This window comes from Coccinella septempunctata, chromosome 2, assembly GCF_907165205.1.
Source record: "Coccinella septempunctata chromosome 2, icCocSept1.1, whole genome shotgun sequence".
Lineage (NCBI taxonomy): Eukaryota > Metazoa > Arthropoda > Insecta > Coleoptera > Coccinellidae > Coccinella > Coccinella septempunctata.
Genome location: NC_058190.1, coordinates 38046239 through 38068486, shown reverse-complemented (window position 1 = coordinate 38068486; position 22248 = coordinate 38046239). Strand labels below are relative to the sequence as shown.

The window sequence follows — 22248 nt, the reverse complement described above, 5'->3', positions numbered from 1 at the left end:
GATGGGAAAGTTCTATCCTTAATTTTTTGATATGAGGTGTTGAGTTGTTCAATGTCGGTCCTTTTGTTCATCGAATTTGGTTCTTGAAATATCGAAATCATTTCGTGAATCAATCTCTTTTTTTACATAATTCCTGTTGTCTTAAAAAGGTTTCATTGGTGAAGTAGAAAGTATGTAATTCTTTGAGATAGTGCTGTGCTAAAGCTGTATTATTATGTTTTTGATTGGATTGTGAATATTAATACCGAGATTAATACTATCTTCGATGTTCCAATAGCCGTGTGAACTGATAATGTAGATAATCCCCTATTCCTATCCCAGTTTTATGTTCGTGTGTTCGAATTTTTTTTTCCTCACTCACACCATCAGATATAGCACGAGTTTGTTGTTTTTCTTCTCAACTGAAACTGTGTTTGTGGTTTTTCTGTGTAACTCCCAATAGTAGCTTGTTTTAGCTTAGATTTTAACTTATTCAGCTCAAGAGTATTCAAAGTTTCTCAATTGAAAATAATCTAGTATCGCTCTTTCAAAGGCCTGAGGAAGGTTTTAAATAATCCGAAACGTCGGCAACTGAAACCTGAAAAACATCCTTTAGGGTAGGTACAGTAGATTCGGATGACTGGGTACGATTGTTGAATTCGAATTGTCATATTTTCAAAACGGTGACCCATTTTTACCTGAAATAGAGAAAATATATCACAACTCAAATGTAAAAAAACTAAACAAAACAAGGGAACTTTGATTTCTTTCATCCTTCGGTGATTTCTCTCTGGAAATGACGTAAATAATAATATCGTGCGAAAAATCGGCATATTTCCTGCTGCCAATGCGCTGCTTGTATCTATTCGGCATTTTCATAAGTCACACTATGAAACAACAAAATAAATTAATGAGATCCGTGTTGACGTTTGATTTGTAAAGAACCTTGTTTCGTGACATATCTTATATCCCAATATCCTACGTATTCAGAAAAAAAATTACACATGCACAATGTGAAACACATATACAGGACACTAGAAAGTATAAGGCCATAAAAAACGCTCTTTTACTCTCCTGAATTCGTTAATTTTTCCTGTCAATTCAAACGCTCTGGTCATGGCAAACTCAACAGAAATTATTTGTTCAACTAACCTAAAAGACGCTACACAATCTGAAAAGTTTGTCCCTTCACTCATAAATGATAAGAAACAAAGAAATCTGCAAGGGAGGTAATTGTCCCAAATTACAGAACTGTCCCAAGTCACCCGAATCTACCGGTAACTAATATAAGGTTTCTGCAACTATATGTGCTCTGGCTCCGTCTTGTTAAAAAACAATTGTTGAACCATTCATATACATACACTGTGCACCTCAGTCGAAGCTGCGAACAACAGTAAGACAACAAACTGGAACAATAAAAATGTAAATAAAAAGTGAAATTGAATCACCGATTCAATCAGACCAGTCTCTATAAAACGAGACAGTGTCAGAGAACTAACGGAATATAGTTCTATTCTATTCCGAAAGAAACTGTAAATTAGCAGTGTTCGGATTGAACCGGCTGCTTAATTTGTGGTTAACATTATTCCCTTATACGTGTACGTGTTTTCGGAATCCAATTAGTCTACTTGCTCAAGGCTGTGGAAATTAAGATTTTAACAAGTCAAAAATGCTGCTTCATCGAGTTACCGTGGCATTTGAAAATAGAGCATTCGGCTGAGAAAGGATGACAATTTTTTCTGGGATAATTTCCTAATTATGGTGTGCTATTTCCAATAATAAAAGCATCGAATAATGCGTTAACATTTTAAGTAGGTACTTATTTTGATGCAAAAAAATAATGAAAATTTTTGTTGGAAACTATTAGAAAATCTTGTCAAGTTCAAGATTTGAGTGCCTGAGGTGAGGGGTTTGAAAATATGAAAAAATACATAAGAAAGTTGAAGGCAGACATCATGGCATTTTCTGAAATCGGCCTATTATACAGAGCGATTCAACGATATTGCCTGTAGCCGTTTATGGACAACTAATCATGAGTTTGTGCTGAAAATCTGCTTATTGGAGTTTTCGAGAATGAACTTTCTCCTTAAAATATTTTCAGACGTCTGCAACTTCCGTTTATATCGGAAACAGTCTACTATTTTCTCATTTCAAATGGCTCACCCAGTATATCTGGGCATCGTAAGATTCGATGAAAATTTCAACACTGTTCCTTGGGTAATAACTCAACGGTTTATTGGAATTCTTATTGAAAAAAATGGAAGGAAATTTTTTCAAATTTTTTTTACCATTTCAAATTTGTCTCTTATGTAGTGTTATAATACGGTCTAATTTTGGAACGAAAATGTGTAGGGTGTTCGTGAGAAGATAATCAATTTGGAGAAAACAAATTCATCAAGATTTTCAAATTATGACCTATATGTTTTATTGTTTCAGCCGATTACCTAAATAAACCCTACACGTAAAATGAAAACTTTCAGAGTAACTTGAAATAAGGAAAAACGACCATTTTGAACTTCTTGATTAGTCTGTGACATCCGGAAACCACAGACAACAATTCATGAAATGTAAAAATTATTTATCGGAACTATTTTAGTCTCCCTCTGTAGTTTCTGAGACAAACTGATCAAACAGTTCTAAATTGCTGTTTTCCCTTATTCCTTCTTTTTTCCGTGATAACACTGAAAATTTTCATTTAAGGTACCTATAGGGTTTATTTAAGTAACCCTCTTCTTTATATAGAATCGACTGAAATAATAAAAAATATTAATTGTAATTCCAAAAACTTGAGTTTTGATTAATTCGATTTGCAACTCAACAATTTTCTCATAAACAACCTGTACATTTGGTCCGAACAGCAGACAGTTTTATAATGCTGCAGAATGACAAAATTGAAAATGGTTATAGTTTTTTTTTAACCTTCACAAAACGATCAAATATTCATTAGATAGCGTCCAACTTAGTTTCAAAAGTTGGGTTCTTTGAATTTTTGTCATACGTAAGAAAGACTTGGGTTCGAAAAAGATTCATCAAATAAATGAAAAACTATTATATTCCGAAATTCATTTCATTCGATGAAACCGTTTGTGAAATAGAAGCAATAATAACATTCTTTATGGTTTTACAACAGCCTGTATCTTTTAAACCAAGCCGATTCGGAAAAATGGTAAAGGAAAAAAGTGTTTCTTTCGACCTCAAGAACCTAGTGTTGAAATATTTGTACGAGTCAAAGACTCAACTTGTACTGCTACTTAGAAGTAGGTACCTACTCCCTGTATTGGCCGAAAGTAAATTCAGGAACAATATTCACAAGTACCTAACAAAGACATTCGCAATGAGAAAAAGCTCTCTAACTTTTTCATTATGTGCATTACTCTTGTGCTACTGACATGAATCTTCCGCTAAAAACACCGAACACACCTCGAAAATCAGCGAATTATTGTCATACTTTAACGATGAGCGAATCATCCATAAGACAGGTTTTGGTTTTCACCGCTCACTCAGAATTCCTCATCACCAGCTCTCAAAAGAGTTATGTCTTTGCCAATGAACAGCTCATGTAATTATCTAATGAAATGTATTCTAATCGAGAAAATAACTTAATAAGTAATTGTTCCTCAATTCATACCATCAAATTTAATTAACCACATTGTGGAAACTTTCACGCTTTTCCTATGTTTCGAATGCAAAGTATGTTTTTGATTATGAAAGCGCCTCATCGTGGATCATAATAAAATGTGCAGAATTTATGACGTTGTTTTAGATATCCGAGTGAAAAAGAAATCGATAATTTAATTTTATTATACATTCAGACATATGGTCGTATGGAGAAGAGGAATTCCATGAAATTCATCAATCTCATTAAGGCAATTTTGAAAGGCTTCACTCAGTAGGCATTGGATCCTATTAATAGGAACATGATCCCATGGAAGTAGTTACTCTGAATGTGAAGGAATATGTTCCAATACAGTTGGAGAATGCAGAATCTAGAATTTCCATAGGAAATGTCACTTTTTCCCATGTATTAGCATCGTGAATTCATATTAACCTATCCTGTGCAATGGTTATAGCTCTTGATTTTCCACCCCCATGAGTATACGCAGCACCTGAACTAGTACGATAGCGATTCCATGCTCTACCAACTCTATTTCGTTTGACAACTTCTTTTTGAGTTTAACCTTCATTTTTTCAAGTTGGAAGGCTTCTCAACTCATGTTAAACTTAAGACAATTAATCCACACTTGATATACACAACATCAGATGAGTTGCAATAACCCATTATCGTACATACTGGCCAAAAAAAAAATTGTTACACCTACAAGAAATGAGATTCTTGTAATTTTTTAATTAGGCCATTAAGTGTCATGAAGACCATATTTTGTGTATGTTTAAGACGCGCAAACATACGCCTCTCCACATGGTATGGTATGTACAGGAATACTGAAAATTTGACGCATGATGAATTCCTCAGGAAATTCCTCTTTCTTTGTGATAGAAAATTCTAGAACATTTTGTCCACTACTGTTAGAATAACAACTGAAAAAATAATAGATCCCAATCGATATACTTTTTCCAGTGACCATAGAACCCATACACATGGCCGATTTCGTTTCATCAAGCAGGTATTATTAATAAATAGTTCTGTACGGCATTCAAGAACTACTTTCTTTTTCACCTCAAGGCAAACCGTTTCTGGTATCTGGTATTCCATACAAAACACGAATGACGCGTGACACAATGGAAGGAAGTGTCGATTTTATGGAGATGAATCCACGATTCTCGTATCGTATAACACGTCGGACAAAAATAATCATAGATCTGTAATGAACACAAGTATAAAAAAACAATAGTTGGAGGAATGCCATTGTTTGTAGTTAGTGTTTATTTTCACTCAATTTCGTTGGTGTTAATGATTCATTGTATTGATGTTGGAGTGCTTAGTGATTTTAAGACAAAATCTGAGATCGCATTTTAGCTATTTCGAAATCTGTTCCTTGGAACAATTACCTATCTTTCAGAAAATAACCCCAATAACTGAGCTGTCAGATATTATTTTGTTTCGTACATTATTTTCCATATATCTTCATGGAAATGTTGTGTTGAATCTCCTTATTTCACGTCAAAAATAGCTCATATTGCGATTATCATATTTCGCTGATATAAAAATCAACAAACGTTACGATCTTGAAACGCAGTAGTTGTGAATAACCGATAAAACACTTGTGCAGAATTTCGTTCAGAAGATTATTTTAAAGCCAAGTACAAAAAAGCAAAAGCATTCTTCAACATGCTGATCTACAATCCAAAACCGTTTTCTACGTATTCATTAAATAATTTTCTCGTTATTTTCGTTTCTATTCAAAATTTTAATACTTTACTATCGTTGAGGCAAATGAAAGTAGATATGGCTATGGATTTCATATTTCCATTAATGAAATCCTATATGAAATCTTGAAACTGTGAGATAGAGTAGAACGAAGAACTTGTCATTTCGGAGATACATATTTCAATTCATTCCGTTTTAGAAAGTTTGTTTTGCTTTACATTCTTTACAATAATGAGTCGTCTCAAATATACGAGGTTTATTTTTTTATTCTGTAAATGCTTTGTGCTGAAGATTCGAATTACATTCACAAATAAGTGCATTGTACAGTTTTAATTGAATTGACCTGAAGAATTTATGATGATTGGAGAAGTAGATTAGTTTAAAACATAACATACTGTAAAATATTTTTCACTGAGCTCTTCAGTAACCTACACATTTTTCGTTGGAAATTCCCTCATTATCGAAATTAATAATGTTCAAAAGATTGCTTTTGATCCGGAGGTCTTCCAAGTGATGAGTCATCTGATATCTTGGCTTGAAAATTCCGCCATTATTGAAATTAATAATGTTCAAAATATTGCTTTTGATCTGGAGTCATCTGTTTTCCTGGCGTAAGAGGAATGCTGTAGAACCCTCATTTCGGGGAATCACCTCACATACGAGGATATATTGAAAAATTTTCAGCCTACTTTAGAACCAAACAAATTTTTAATGTCAAAATATTTTACTACTCAACATATTCTCCTCTTAATTGGATACATTTATTACAGCGGACCTGCAACGTCTCTAGACCTTTCAAAAATAATGTTTCTTCTTCTTCTGCAAACCAGACCTCCACAGCATTTATTACCTCCTCATTGGAAGAAAATTTACGACCTTTTAAACTTTTTTTCAGTTGAGGAAAGAGATGATAGTAGAATGGAGCCAAATCTGGTAGAATAAGGGGGGAGTTTTAGTAATTTAAACCCTAAATCACGAATTTTTGGCATGACAACAAGAGATTTGTGTGCAGGTACGTTGTTCTGCAAAAACAAAGCACCTTTGGATAGCTTTCTGCGTCTTTTCTCTTTAATTTTTTCCCGTAGAGTGTTCAGTAGAGTCGAATAGTAATCTCCGGTTATCGTTCTACCCTTATCCAAAAAATAAATCATGATTAGGTACCTACTCCATGGCAATCTCAAAATCTAAAGCAAGAACTTTTCCAGCTGATTTTTTCAACTCTTCTTAGGTCTTGGAGAACCAGAGTGTCGCCATTCCATCGATTGTTGCTTTGTTTCTGGATGGTAGAAATGTGCCCAAGTCTCAATCATAGTAAAAATTCGGTTCAAGAAGTCTACATCGCTTTCAAATCGAGCACAGATCGAACGCGATGCTTCTACCCTTGCACGCTTTTGGTCAACATTCAAACATTTGGGGATCCATTTTGCAGCATGTTTATGTCTAAATTGACGTGAACTATATGATGAACGCGTTCGTATGAAATATTCAGTGCTTCAGATATCCGTTTTAGCCCAATTCGACAGTCTGACAAACTCATGTCATGAACTGCATCGATATTTTCGGGGACTGACACAGAAACTGGCGTTCCCGATCGGTCATCATCTTCAATGGAAAATTTACCTCTTTTGAAGCTTGCAGTCCATTTTTCACGGTCGCATACGAAAGACATTGATCACGAAGGGTATCAAGCATATCTTCGTAAACCTGCCCACCTCTTAACCCTTTCAAATACACGTACTTGATGATGGCTCGATACTCCAATTTTTCGATTTTCACAATTTCGGTGGACATCTTCTTTCTTTCAATTTATTGCGTAACTCTGGTTTACTTTTTTGACCTCGAACTTCACACTGCCACTTCTAATGAGTTATTGTTCGTTGCTATGTTAACGCAATATTTTTTTTATGCCTTGAACTGGTCTAGGCTAACTAGAAATCAATACATCCTCGTAGATGCAACGGTTTTTATTCTTCGAAAAATTAGAAAAAAAGGGAAATAAATGCAAAAACTTCCAACACCATATTGACTAAGTGTCAATATAGAGGATAATAACGCAGAACGTTTTGTGATAGTTATAGTAGATAGGTACCTTACGCAACTGTTCGCAAGCATTTCAAACATGTGTAGGATAATATAATAATAGGTAACCATGTCTCAATGCGAAATTTCGAAATGAAATTCTGCTATGGGCCCCTGCAGGAGGCTCGAGTGGAATGTGGCGGAGGTCTCCTATGACCAAGTTTCCATAACTGACGGATGCTGTGATTCACCGGATCCCAAGGTCGTTCACTCCTCCGAAGTACCGATAGAAGATGGAGAGTGGGCTCGGGCAGCGTTTTCCAACTTGATCGTTGTGGAACGATTATGTTTGTTATTCCCACCATTCCATCTTCTATTCTCTCTCTACTTATCAAGCCGACATGTGAAAGGACGGTAAAAATAAGAGTGATGTAATTAATCAGGTGCATACCAGGCGTACCTACAAGGAAGTCCTTCGTTGCAATCTTACTGCCATGCAAGGAAATACAATGTGCTTTCGAAGATGATAATGGGATAACGCCTAAAAAATTAAAGAAATCGTTAGCAGTATCGAAGTGGCAATGCCATATTGACCCCTAGGCCGACAAAGGTCCTGGTCAATGGACGGCAAGGACTCATAGAGGCGGAAAATTACAAAACCAAAATATCTTGTAAAAGGTTGGGAAAAAAAGATCGTAATGGAGTTAAATTTTTTCAACAGAAATCCCACCATAACAACTGGTGGGACCGACATCAAAGACAGGCAGTGTATTCAGTCCAGAGATAAGCCAACACTCCACCCAGTTCGTTAACTTGGAACCTCAGCTTCAACCTACCCTCTGTCATGGCCCTTCTTCACCTCTTGTTATCAATGCTAGCTTGATCGTGACCCAGGAGGGACACACCGTCCTGTCCGAGTTCTACTCCTGCTGTGAGTACGATTCTTGGCTGGTGTGAAAGCCCCTTGAGAACAGAAAACAGAGCGGCGAACCGCCTCACACCACCTTGTTTCCCGACCTGTAAACCCATAACTTTTGAGGCTGAATTCCGACCCTATTATGCGCTAAGTGAAAGCCTTGATTCTAGGTTCTGGCTGGCGAACTAATCTTCAACATCGAGTGGCGTTCATGATATCCCCTCTTCTCTCCTTTCAAGAAAATCTTTTAGTTGTGTAGTAAATTATTTTCTAATTCGACCTATTGTAAGTACTGTAATTTTCACTTGGTTGGTATTAGTTTTTATCCCTGTGAATCGATGGATTTTTAGGGTTGTCTAATATAGTGTCTATTGTGATTCTTAACATGAAATAAATTTGTGAACTCGTATACTGACTTCCAATAGTTAGGTATTACCAACATACCAACACCCTAAATAATAAGGAACCTTGTCTTTGACTCGAAGCCACCAGGGTAGGTTTGCTATTTCCCCTCTAAAGAATAGCTAGCGCTCGAGATATCTGAGAAAAGCAATTACAAGATTCGTTATTTTTTTGTACACTACAAGACTTTGTTTGACATGTTTGGGATTATGCCATTTTGGTCGAAGATGCGTCGTTTTGTTCTATAATCATCAACGCATCTCCTGTTGGTGAATTCTGGCCATTTCTGGTCAATAGCTAGCTTCAATTTTCTACGCAAATGAAATTCCTTGATGGCTTTCTTGCTATAACAAGAAGATTAAAATATTCACTTAAAAAGTGTTGGAGAATCGAAAAATTGTGACTTCATGTCAAATATAAGAAAAATAGGTCGAAATGTTTTGTAGTAGTACCAATACTCAATGGTAGTACTGAGCAAAAATAACTGAAAAATTCTCCTCATCTCAAACAGGAGACACAATTTATTTAAGCATATCAACTCCAGTTCTTGAAGTTTGGGAAGCCCTGATATGTACCTTTTTTTTAGAAACTGACAGATGAATTTCAAAAGGAAATCAATGATCTAGCTGATGAATATCACCAAATTTCTTTTAGGCTATTTTTAAGATATAGATAAAATTAGTGCAAGAGACTAAATAAATATTACATTTCAGTATAAATTTATTATGCTAAAGTCTGACTTTTTTCTTGCAGGAAATATTGTCACATCGCTTCTGACTGGTAGCAAATTCAACGTCTCTTGGCATTTGGGATATCCTCATAAGGTGAGTTCAAAGAATTCAAATTGTTTCGAGTATGTGAATTTCACATGTCCATAAAAGTTGTGGGCATCACTGATCATCTCCTTCATAAAATATAGAAACAAAGTAAAATACCCTCATATTTCCCTAGTTAATTAATAGAATATAAAATCTCAACAACGATATCGAGAGTATGTAGGTTGTTTGACCTGTGTCAATCAAACATGCCTGTAACTATGATCAACAATATGAAACACTCTTATTCAAATTAAACCCAAAATGATCAACTAACTAAGAAAAAAATTCAATGCAGTTGAGAGGAATTCTTTCATTTCGTGTCAGAAATCCTTGGTTGATGTTGCTGAGATGATGAACATCTATCGCGAATGATGATTAATCTTTAATTAGCCGTGATTTTCACATGGAATGATTGTGTAATATCGTAGGAATTATTAGTTTCCGCAAAGGTTTATTTTCTAATCAAGCATTAAAGTCTCCGAGCTATCGACATCCAAGATCAATTAATTTGCTACAGACTTTTCTATGCACCTGATGTTTTTCTTCACAATGTTTCAAGGCAGTGAAAAACTGAAAATTCAATAATTCCTTGATTAAAATTGCATGTAAATGATAAACTTATTAGGCAACAAATTGAAATTGATAAGATAAGTTGAAAAACATAACGTTTCCTAAAAATTTTGTTCAAACGTTTCTGAGACATATGGCTATGAATGTAGGTAGGTACATTAGACTAGGATTTAATCTAGAATTTATACTACACATACACCTACTGTCACATACTATACAACACCAGATTAGTAATGTTTTAAGGACCATATTTTGTAAGTCTTATTCTATTTCACCAAGTACCTCTTGACCATTTCTTCCACACTTTTTTATGCCGGAACTTTTATCTCGAATGAAGATTTGGTATCTATGTTTCTATCAAAATTCCAAAACAGTTTATTCCATGCAATTCCTTGTACCCATTGAGAATAAAATGGAATGATAAATATGATAATTGCACATGAAAATTGCGTATTTTCTACCGTTGTCATCCATTTTTCATGAATCCTATGGTAATTCTGACATTGAATGAGAAATATGCGATGTGATAGAATTCAGCTTTCTCTAATACCTAGACGTTACATAATATTCACAATAAGGCAAAATCAAATAGCTAAGCGCGGGTAAGAGGGGTCAGAAATCATTGTCTGCAATGCTAATATGATCACGGAATTAACTCTGTGGTCAGGACAGGTGGAGAGTTTGAAAGAATTAGTTCCATCATATGGATGATTGAAAAAAGAGCTATTATCCATAATGGAATAATTTATACTCAGTGGTTTTTGTTCACAAGCCGGAAAATATATTCCAATTGTTGCATTGGTACCGGATTGTTCATTTGAATTATTTATCTTTCTTTATATCCATTTAGGGTGTCCAAAGGGTGTGCAAAAAAACGTCCATCTTTATAACTGATGACATAATTGAATTTAAAATTTAATTTTTGTTTATAAGAAGAAGAATCTTGTTGAAATTGAGAAATATTGGTTTCAAGAACTATATTATGAAAAAAAAACTCCTTCACGACTTTATTGAACCTTCATCAGGTTTAAAACGAGAGAAAGAATGATGAGTATGAAAATTCATACGCTCATGGCTCGCATTACAGAAATAACTGGGTGTAAATAAATAGTTTTGCAAAAAAAAATTAAGGGAGGATTCCATGTCAAAAAATAAAGTTGTTCTTTCATTGAGTATTTTTATCAGCCCCTGCTTATAGATACAGCTGTCTGAAGATGGCATCTGAAAATCAATTTTGAATTTTTTCCTTATTGGAACGAGAAAACTGATAGAAATGAAATTGAGCAGTCATTCTATGAGAGTGAGAAGTCAATAAAAAATGGTGGTGTTGCCCTATTGGGGTAGAAAAAGTCTCCACTGAAATTTGTTTTTTTTCCTTATTCATATTATACCATCGAAAACTTGATTGAACTAAAAACAGCTAGGTTATATGATTTTCACAAAAATTAGTTTTTGAACCACGACACTATCACAACAGCATATCTTCAGGTGGGTGAAGGAAAACTAATTTACTCATTTCTGTGAAAATCATATAATCTGTTATCGGTTCCATTATGAATTGTCATCAAGTATCGGACTTTGAAAAATTGATTTTTCTTGCTAAAATAACAGTTTTTGAATACAATAGACTTTAAGGTCTCAGTGAAAAGTAAACCCCTTACTAAACTATGTATAAAAACATACTTATAAACGGTTTTTGTGACTAAATTCATTTACACTCTTTTAATCGATTACTTATGTCGGCCTAACAAACGTATTGAATTCTTTAATACCGGGTGTTCTATTTTCTATTACACTCAATGTAATTATAGAATTAACTATCGATTCCTGTATTCATATACCTTCATTGGATAGAATTATCCTTTTCAAGGAAAAGTTAATTTACGCCTGAAAAACAAAGCACGTTAGTCTAAGAGGTAGATCAAATATTTCATACTCGATTCGAATTCTTTTCTATCGATTTCAAGGGAAAATACGATATCCTTTAATTTTTCAGGGAGGATACAAATTGCAGTTATTGGATCATCTAGAGAGGCCGGTACTGGATTTAACGCCTTCCACAAAAGGATCAGAATTTGTCTCAAATGATGCAACGTAAGTTATGAGAAATCACTATCTATATGCAGGGTGAGTTTTCGACTCGTAGGTTATTCAACACCCTGTATCTTTTAAACTGGGCTGATTCGGAAAAAAAGACAAAAAAAGTGTTTCTTTTTATCTCAAGAATCTACTGATAAAATATTTGTACGAGTCAAAGACTCACCTTGTATGCTAAAGCTCATTTCAAATTTCCAAGGAACTCATAACAAAGAATTCTACTCTTGAATTGCTTCAAATCAATGTTGAATAGTATATATATGTGTTTTTTACAGTAAACATCATATAATCAACAAATTTGACAATAACAATCATACCTCATAGTAGTTATATCAATTAAATCAATTATTTAAGCACTTACCAACTCATAAATACAGTATGTACAGGGTGGGCAAAACTGGTGATACCTGAATTACAAATTTTTCAACCCAACGAGATAAAGGAAAATGCATGGCCCATTACGGTCGTCTTTTTTCGAGAAACTAATAATGCCATCAACTGCATTCCTCTATTTTCTTTTGTTTTCGAGTTATATTGAAATTAAAATTTCAACTTTGGTCATTATCTCCGTTTCTGTGTAAGCTAGGATGTTGAAATGAAAACATTATACAGACACTTTTTTAATAGCAATCAAGTGGTGTTTTGGATTTTCTCCAACAGGTATATTTGCTGAGCTATAACCATGAAGATGTATTTTTTCTTATGAAAACAATAGTTTAAAATGACTTAGAAAGACTGAGGGTGATGTATAATATTTATCTGAAACGGTAGAAAAATGGCGATTCTTTCTAAGTCATTTTAAACTACTGTATTCATAAAAAAAAACACAACTTTATGTTAAAGCTCAACAAATGAACCTGTAGGAAAAAATCATAGTACGCCACTGGATTGCTATCAAAAAAGTGTCTGTATTATGTCTTCATTTCAACATCCTAGCACAAACAGAAACGGAGTTGATGACCAAAGTTGAAATCGCCCAAATTTAAATCTAGGCCTATAACTCAAAAACAAAAGAAGATAGAGGAATGCAGTTGATGGCATTATTAGTTTATCGAAAAAAGACGACATGAATGCTACATTAATTTTTCTCTATCTCGTTGGGTTAAAAAGTTGTAGATCAGGTATCACCAATTTTTCCCACCCTATACATTATTCATGATATTAAGGTATGAAACAAAATAAATAAACCAAAAACTGAAGGTGAAGGTAAAATTGACTTAAAATCCGAAAGGTCAATTAATTGTTTTTTTTTTCAGGGCTCAATCGTTTCATGTACAGTTACCTAATGATTTCGAATGCAAAGGATGTACGATAAGACTAATCAGGCAAGCTTTGGAATGGGGACCTAGTTACAAATTCTGGTCTTGTGCCGATGTGGACATCAAGCTGAGTAAGTATATCTTCATGAACACCACAGGGAATGTCGAAGTATAGATTTTCGCGATTCAAATCTCTGCATGCCGGCAATGTTTGAATATAAACGAGCAAATCAAAATTTATGACATAATTCAAATGTTGAATTACCCTAAGCAATTCGCGAGGCCTAATTTCACAAAAGTCGCTCTTTGCAATAGTTGGCCAAGGAGAATGTATAATGAGGTCAATATTCACTGCTCAAAAATGAAGGTGGATTTATTCTAGAAAACTTTTTCATATGAATCAAATTTTCGGTATTGCTGTACAGGATGGGCAAATTTGTTTTGGCGATACAACTTTTAAACCAGAGGAGACAAACAAGAGGACAAAATCTGATATTCTCATTCTCGTTCTTTTTTCCTGAGAAACTAACATGAGTAGTAGTAATTTTTGGCCACTTTCTTTTGTTTCCGAGTTATAAGCGAAAATTAGAAAGAATGGCGATATCGAAATAAATTTATATCTCCGCTAATACTGATGATAGAGCTCTGAAATTGAAACAATATACAGGCACTTTTTTACGTAGAATCCAGTGGCGTGCTCACCTTTTCAGCAGGATTTCAATCACGAAGCTATGGCCCAGAGTTTTGTTTTTTAAATGGGAACACTAGATTTCTGTGAAATTTTTGAAAGCTTAATTTTCACTCATTTCAAAAATATACAATATCATATAGTTTGTATCAATATAAATAATAGAAAATAGTCAAAAACCTTTTTTCTCAATATTTCTATGTTTTCAACCTATGATGAGCATGGAAAAATGTAGCATCGTATGATTACCACAATCTCCTTCTGCCCTTTCATTTCTATGCTTCTTAATCAATTTCTCCAAGATTCAAATTTTGTAAAAATTGATAAAGAGCATGGAAAGAATGGCATTGACGAAAGGAGACTGCTCTTGGTATAGTAAGCTCTATTTTTCTATGTTCGTCAAAACTTGAAACCATAGAAATATTGAGAAAAAAGGTTTTTGACTATTTTCTATTATTTATATTGATACAAACCATATTATGTTATATATTTTTGAAATCAGCAAAAATTAAGCTTTCCAAAAATAGCACAGAAATCGATTGTTTTCATTCAAAAAAACATAACTTTGCGTCATAGCTTCGTAATTAAAAATCCTGCTAAAAAGGCGAGCATGCCACTGGATTCTACGTAAAAAAGTGCCTGTTCAATGTTTCAATTTCAGAGCTCTATCATCAGTATTAGCGAAGATATAAATTTATTCCGTTATTGCCATTTTTCCAATTTTCGCTTATACCTCGAAAACAAAAGAAAGTGGCAAAAATGACTACTACTCTTGTTAGTTTCTCAGAAAGAGAGAACAAGAATGAGGTATCAGATCTTGTCTATCTTCTGTGGTTCAAAAACTGTGGTGCCAAAACATCGAAATTTGCCCAGCCTGTAAATATCATGTGGAGGGGCGAATATGAACGTATTATACACACAGAAAATATGGTCCTCATGACACTTAAAAGCTTCATTAAAACAAATACAAGAAACTCATGTAGGTGAATGATATTTTTTTGTGATCCGTATCACGTATAATCGGATTAATTGGTCACCAGCTCAACACGCGCTTGAAAGCCTTTCAACTTGAACAATTTAGCAAAGTTTCAACTCAAAAAAAACTTGCTAGTCCTTCAACTGAGATAATACTTTTTCATTTCCTGATCCTTAAAGTGCATAAAATTATTATTACATCAAACTGAAACATTGAATGATATAAAAAAGAGAAATTCATTCATACACTAATTATAAACAATTTTTAGGGAGAGAATACAGAGAAACCTGCAGCAACCATGGAAGAAATATCTTGGGACGATGTAAATGCGACAGACTGTACTATGGACCTCACTGTCAGTACAAAGACGAATGTCTGGAAGATATAGATTGTGGGGGACATGGGAAATGTATAGATATTCAAGCTACCACAGCCCCAAGGCAACAGTGCTTCTGTCAACTCGGTTGGTTTGGACCTGGATGTAATAAAAGTGAGTATTTGATTAAGACAGATATCTGAAGGATCGTCAACCAATTCAACCTGGAGATTCACATTTCCTTCCAATGCACAACGCTCTAGAATCAGTAGAGTTCTTCAATCAACCCAAGCACGCTGATCTCTTGCTTGTCCAAAAAAAAAGTTGTAAACGACCTTCAGGACTGTACTGTTTACAACATAAGAAGGCAAAAATGTTAGGGTTCAGCTCCAGGCTTCCTTTTCAATATCTGTCATTTCGCTGAGCTGTTAACAACATAGTTTCTGAGTGCTCTGAAAATATCAACTTTTGTACCGAATGATGTATTTATGCTGGGAGCTCAACTTCAATATGAAGTAAAAGGCTGCTGAAGTTCTTGGTGCCCGGATTAAAAGTAGCAATTTCAATTTGGAAGACGGCGAATGAAAAATTAGAGGCAAGAGGCTAGATGAAGATCTATCATAAACGCCAAAAAAAACCGCAAAATCCTTGGAGTCACTGAAGCAGCCATTTGCTATTCTTCAATAGCAATGGAAAGGATCCGAAAGGTAGCATATTGGGTACCTTGTGAACTGAAGCAGACAAAAGTCGAACACCTTTTTCCACGTTGAACAACTGCTCCAACGAAAAAAAAAGTGCTTTGTGCATCGAATTTTGCCTGTCGATGGAAAGTGACTCCATTACGGAAATCCAAAACGTCGGGCAACATATGGATACCCCGGCCAGGCCTCATCATCAACTGTCAAGCCCAATACTCATGGCGAGAAGATCATACTCTGCATTTGGTGGGACCTGCTGGGTGTGGTGTATTATGAGCGGCTAAAATCGACCAAGAGAATCACAGGAGTGGTCTACGAACGACAATGCGTTTGAGCCGAGCATTGCGGGAAAAAGGGCCGTAATACGCAGACAGGCACGATAAAGTTATTCTCCAGCATGATAATGCTCGGCCACGTGTTGCGTCGCTGATTAAACATACCTAGAAACTATAAACGCTCAAATGGGAAGAACTATACCCCACCCGCCATACAGCCCAGTCTTTGCTCCTTCAGATTAGCATCTATTCCGATTGATGCAACATATCCTGGCTGCCTAGCACTTTTCAAAAACAACAAGATCTCTTAAGTCTGGGTTCCTGCTTGGTCACTCTGGAATCAAAGGAAAAGAAGAGGCCTACACGCCAGAAAGGAAGCACAAACGCCACTTTCTGGCCCAGAGCCTTTCTGTGGTATTGGAAAATGCACCTATAAGAAATAGTTTTTGGAGAAAAGAGAAACTTTCCAATGATAGGAGTTACAAAACAGCATACTCCTCTAAAGAAGTATTTCAGGACTCACCTAAACGCACCTAAGATTCACAAAGTTTCCGCTTCCTTACATACAGAAGCTAATTCACAGCTTCGTGGTATTGTAGGATTACTTAAGAGGTACTATTGGTACGTATATGCTGAAGTGGGAGAGTTTTCAGGATCTGTGTCTGTGAATCGAAAAAGGAAGCTGTCGAATATGAATGCCAATGCTTACTTATTGCCTCAGAAACGTACTATTGACTTGATCCTCACAAAGTGGCCACGAAAGCTCATAGGAGATTGCTATATTCGTGATAAATTATCCTCTTAGGATTAAATAGGGTTTCATAAAAAAAATAGATCGACTTGGTTTCAGTTCTAGAACCGACAACTTTAATACACTGAAAACTGAATAACATCAATCCCACTATTCCCACTCGCATAAGTCACACGTGTTTCGCTCTTTCAGTAGCATCTACAAGTGGGTGAAGGTAGTTCAATAATGGATTATTTTCATTAAGTATCGGCCACATCAATTCAATATTTCACATGAATTCCTTCTTTGCAGGATCTCCTATCAGAAACACAGAAATCGACTTCGAACAGTACACGATGAAGGAGTTCAGTAGCAACTTCAAATTCTACTGGAGAATCCTAAAAGAGCACAATGAGATAGAGGCAGTGATGGTGGTGAACGGAACCGGCTACGCAGGCGTAGGTTGGAGACCTCGTTCACTAGACAAAAGCTGCAAGAACTTCCCCCTTATAGAAGGTCCACCCGATGGATCGGTTGAAGAGGGCCAGGCTGAACCCGAACCGTCAAGCGAACCTAACTCGGAACCCGAACCGAATGCTGAACCGAAAAGTGAACCAGAACCTAGCAGCGAGCCGGAACCAACTTCGGAACCTTCAGCCGAACCAAAGAGCGAACCCGAACCTAGCAGTGAACCAGAGCCTACCTCAGAACCCACGACCACTAGCACGGAAAAGTCCAAGTATAGGAAGAGTTTGTACTCTAGACGTTCAGCTTCCCCCACCCCCTCCATCGAGACTCAGTCGGACGTGGTCAAAACTAGCGTCTCTTTCAAGGTCAGCAGGAAAACAGGTGAGTTAAGACAGATTTCAAAACAGAAAAAAAAAAGAATATCCTAAACGAAACCATATGGTTGAGTCGTCACGAAATAATTTTTTTCCCATTGCTTTGCGATGATTTAGACAACAAATGATCTAGGGTCGTATTGATATCTATTTCAGTAATCATTTTAATATTTTTTTCGACTTTATCAGTTTGAAACTTTTGTATAGGTGATTTTTGCCGAAAAGCTTTATTTTGACCAGTTCTGCCTCAGCTTTGAATACACCCCTTATATACAATTAAGGTTACCTACCATTATGAATTTCATGAATTGTAACTACCAATAAAAAAATTAACTTATTTAAATCCATTTATTTTAGGACGTTCGAGGAGATCTCCAGAAGGTGAGTGTGGTTAACGATTTATTCATGCCTAATAAAACGCATAGTGTTACTACTCTAGTTGAATACCTACCAATAAATCAGCACTAGCACACTAGTAAAAAACTAATCAGAATCGGATTCTGTACATACAATCATCGTTACGAATCAATATACTATCATGTCCATGTCCAAAAAAGAATAATGCTCATTTATTTTATTAGCATTTCAGGAAAATTTTGTAGGCTTCATTGAAAACTGAATTTCTGCAAATTAACTTCCATAGAAACTATTGCTCATATCGTAGATAAAGCCCGGGATAATAAAATACATATAGACTTTTAGTATCGTCGAAATTTTTCCATATTATAAACTTTAAAAATCTCAAAAGGGAATTCAATAAATAAACTTTACTTCGCCAAGAAATATCACATGTTTATAGTAAAGATTATTGATAAAATAAGAATAATGGAATGATGTCCGAATATATACGTATGTACAGTTTTCAATTGATAACTACGGAACACTAGTTTGCAATATACTAATGGTGATTGGATCCCCATCTTGTAGAACCTATCGCAGAACCAGAACCCAAGCGAGAAGGTGAACCTGCACCTGAACCGACATCAGAACCGGAGCCTCAGACAGAGCCTGAAGCCAAATCAGAACCGACCCCAGAACCCCAATCCGAACCAGAACCCACTTCCGAACCTCAGTCAGAACCTGAACCCAACGCCGAACCTAAATCCGAACCTGAACCCACCGCCGAACCCAAATCAGAACCTGAACCCACCGCTGAACCCAAATCAGAACCTGAACCCACCGCCGAACCCAAATCCGAACCTGAACCCACCGCCGAACCCAAATCAGAACCTGAACCCACCGCTAAACCCAAATCGGAACCTGAACCTAATGCCGAACCCAAATCCGAACCAGAGCCCAAATCCGAGCCTGAACCATCTGCTGAACCCAAATCTAATGCTGAACCTAGAACTCACGCAAAATTAGAAGTAGCAACGAAAGGAGAGAAAGGTAGGTAAAATGTGAAATACATATACAGCCGATTCCTGTCCACCAAATGTTCATTTATGAGAAATCAAAAAATATTTCTCTTATATCCGAGTAGTACGAAAGCGCTGAAGGGTCACACAAAAAACAATAATCCAAATGTATAATTCCGACTTGCTAAGTCAGAATTCTGAGAAACAAGTCGGAATTCTGAGTTACAAGTCGGAATTCTGAGATACAAGTCGGAATTCCGACTTGTAAGTCGAAATTCTGAGTTACAAGTCGGAATTCTGAAATACAAGTCAGAATTTTGAGATGTAAGACTGTAGTGGGGCTAGAATTGGTCGAATGCTTTGTTTCATTCGATGGTTGCCGAATCATGTGAGCAAAATGCCCTCTGTAGAGCAGATTTGTCTCATTTCAGGCATGTATAGGGCGTATAGGCACATTTGGACCCTCAACCTACGCTTAGCCCATATCTTTTCTTTCAAAAGTTTTAACGGACGTTATTGATTGTGACAAGCTCACAAAGCTTCTGAGGGGTTCGTCGTTACCTACGGGGAATCAGGATAATATATGTTAGCAAATGTTAATTTGACCCCCCTTAAAATATACTGATAATGTCCGACGACGAATGTCGAAGGAAGAATAAGAGTATAGAACCTATGCTCTGTGAACTCTGTGCTCCAATGTTACCTGCTCTCTCTTTTGCACAGGCCGAGAAGACAATTACTTGAACTACCTTGTCGGGCGGTACGCTTTGTACCTGACCCCTTGTTGGAGCACCTCCACGTGCTAGATAACCAACCGCCATCTTACTTTGTGAATAAAAAGTATCAACCACGTGTTTTATTAAATCTAACATATATAATATATCTGTAGTATCCATATATGCTCGTAGGGTGACAATAAGTCGATCGCTTCTTCGTGTTTTGACACGATTTCCGAAGGCCTCTCGCGAGCACTTTATAGATATTACTAAGGACGTTATGCCGTTAGGCCAGTTTCATAATCAAACATAAAGCCCCTTTTAAAGCCCAATTTTAAAGCTTTTCTTTAACCCTACCGAAACTGACACTAAACGAAACTTAAAATAACTTTGAACTTGATTAAGAAACTGGATGTAGGAATTTCGATAAAGTGCTCGAATCACTAAGCAGTAGGAAAGATTATGAAAAGTTCCTAGGAGCATAATTCACAGGAGTACAAAAATACTCCAAGTGCTTTCACAAGCACTGAGCACGAAGCTTTGGGATAGCTCAGCAATGGTGCAAGAAGGAAAAGAAAAATAGAGTATCGTTTCATTCATCCAAAATTCCTCCAAGAAGCCAAAAACACATTCACGGATCAAATGCAAAAAAACAAAAGTCATTAGACCTATTTTAGTCCTCCTTCTGCCTTGCATCTCAAAATTCCGACTTACAAGTCGGAATTCCGACTTATATCTCAGAATTCCGACTTGCAAGTCAGAATTCTGACTTGCATCTCAGAATTCCGACTTGCAAATCGGAATTGTACATTTAGAATTTTGTTTGGTGTGGCACTTCAGCGCTTTCGTAGAGTGTTTTTTTTCCTGGTTCCACTTTCTCAGTTTCAGGCAAGTTCTTGACGTTTGCATTTCTAAGAGAGGAACCAGTCAAAAACATTTTGTGTCAGTTCTAGCAACAGTTAATTCTAAACTTTTTCCCTACAGAAAAACTCCAGGAACCGCTCAACCCATACACCCCAAGACACGACTTCAGCCCCATGGACTGTACAGACATGGTCATAGGTATGGCGAGAGGTACGGCCAGCAGAATCTTCGACTACTACACGCGCGACAGATCCACACCAAGAACGGACACCTTCTGGGGTGGTCAGAACGATCTGACCGGAGCCCTGGGTTTCGAGGAAAACGGGGTTACCACCATACTGTTCAGAAAAAAATTGGAGGCAAAAGAACCGACAGATCATTCGATAGTGAACGAACTGATGCATGTCATATGGGCGCAAGGTCAAGAGAAGGGTAAATACGTGCACGTTCCAAAGTCGGGGGTGGAGACGGAGGGTGCATCTGTCAAAGACTTTTATAGACCAGACGAATTGAAGTACCATGGGCACGGGAAACAGAGAGGCGTTACTACTATCAATTTCCTAGGTGAGTTTACCTTGAATATAGGTAGACAGTGACGATAGATTAACTTTTAAATCTTAAATAAGTCTATGACAGTGACAGCTGACTTTGACAAGACCGGTGAGGGGCACAAAAGTGTTGGTTAGGTTCGCCTTATCAATTTTCATTGGAAATGTCTTCCAATGAATCTTTTATCCTTCAGTGATATGAATGAAGGTGGTAATATTGACAGGTATAATTAAGAGTTTTGTGATCAGAAATGTCACATGGATGGTTTGTGACGTCCATCATAAAACCACAACCCTTCTTTCTTAACTTCAAAAAAAAAAAAAAAAAACCGGTGCGAACCGACTTATAATTTCTTAGGGCTAATTGCGACTGTGTGCCCTCCTTTGACTGAAGAGATCCAACCGTGACCTACAGATCCTTCCACACTCCGGGCATGGATAGTCACCAACCAGATCTAGCCGTCGCTGTATTCTTCTCGAGTCTCCATTATAACCGTATACCAAAGACCTCCTCTGTGACCTGTGTAACGCTAGTTGTTCCCAGTTATGATTGGCATTAACTGATTTTAGGGATTGATGTAGTATATCCTTAAACCTCTTATACTGGTTTCCGGGCTCCCTCTGTGAATTCGCCATACAGAGCTATTTTGGGTAGTCTTGTGTCTTGCATCCTCAGAATGTGGCCGCTCCATCTGAGTCGGGCCCTCGTTACTTTAGTTTCAAGTGTTGTACAACTCGCGCGTTGCAAGACTTCTGCGTTCAAAAATTTGTGGAACCATCTGATGTGCATTATTTTTCTTAGATAACGTAGATGCGTTTGTTCAAACTGTTTAATATGTCGCCTGTAGGGC

The 22248-nt window shown here is 36.4% G+C and overlaps 1 protein-coding gene across 2 annotated transcripts in view; it reads left to right on the top strand.

Moving 5' to 3' along the window:
* The window catches only part of LOC123308404, a 38735-nt gene that overhangs the window by 7459 nt on the left and 9028 nt on the right, over nucleotides 1-22248 (top strand). For both annotated transcript variants that reach the window (XM_044891033.1, XM_044891034.1), the window contains exons 2-9: nucleotides 9396-9466; nucleotides 12027-12124; nucleotides 13384-13517; nucleotides 15319-15540; nucleotides 17382-17918; nucleotides 18269-18292; nucleotides 18839-19300; nucleotides 20970-21413. In XM_044891033.1, the coding sequence (XP_044746968.1) occupies nucleotides 9396-9466; nucleotides 12027-12124; nucleotides 13384-13517; nucleotides 15319-15540; nucleotides 17382-17918; nucleotides 18269-18292; nucleotides 18839-19300; nucleotides 20970-21413 (1992 nt within the window). The remainder of the gene's footprint in view (nucleotides 1-9395; nucleotides 9467-12026; nucleotides 12125-13383; nucleotides 13518-15318; nucleotides 15541-17381; nucleotides 17919-18268; nucleotides 18293-18838; nucleotides 19301-20969; nucleotides 21414-22248) is intronic.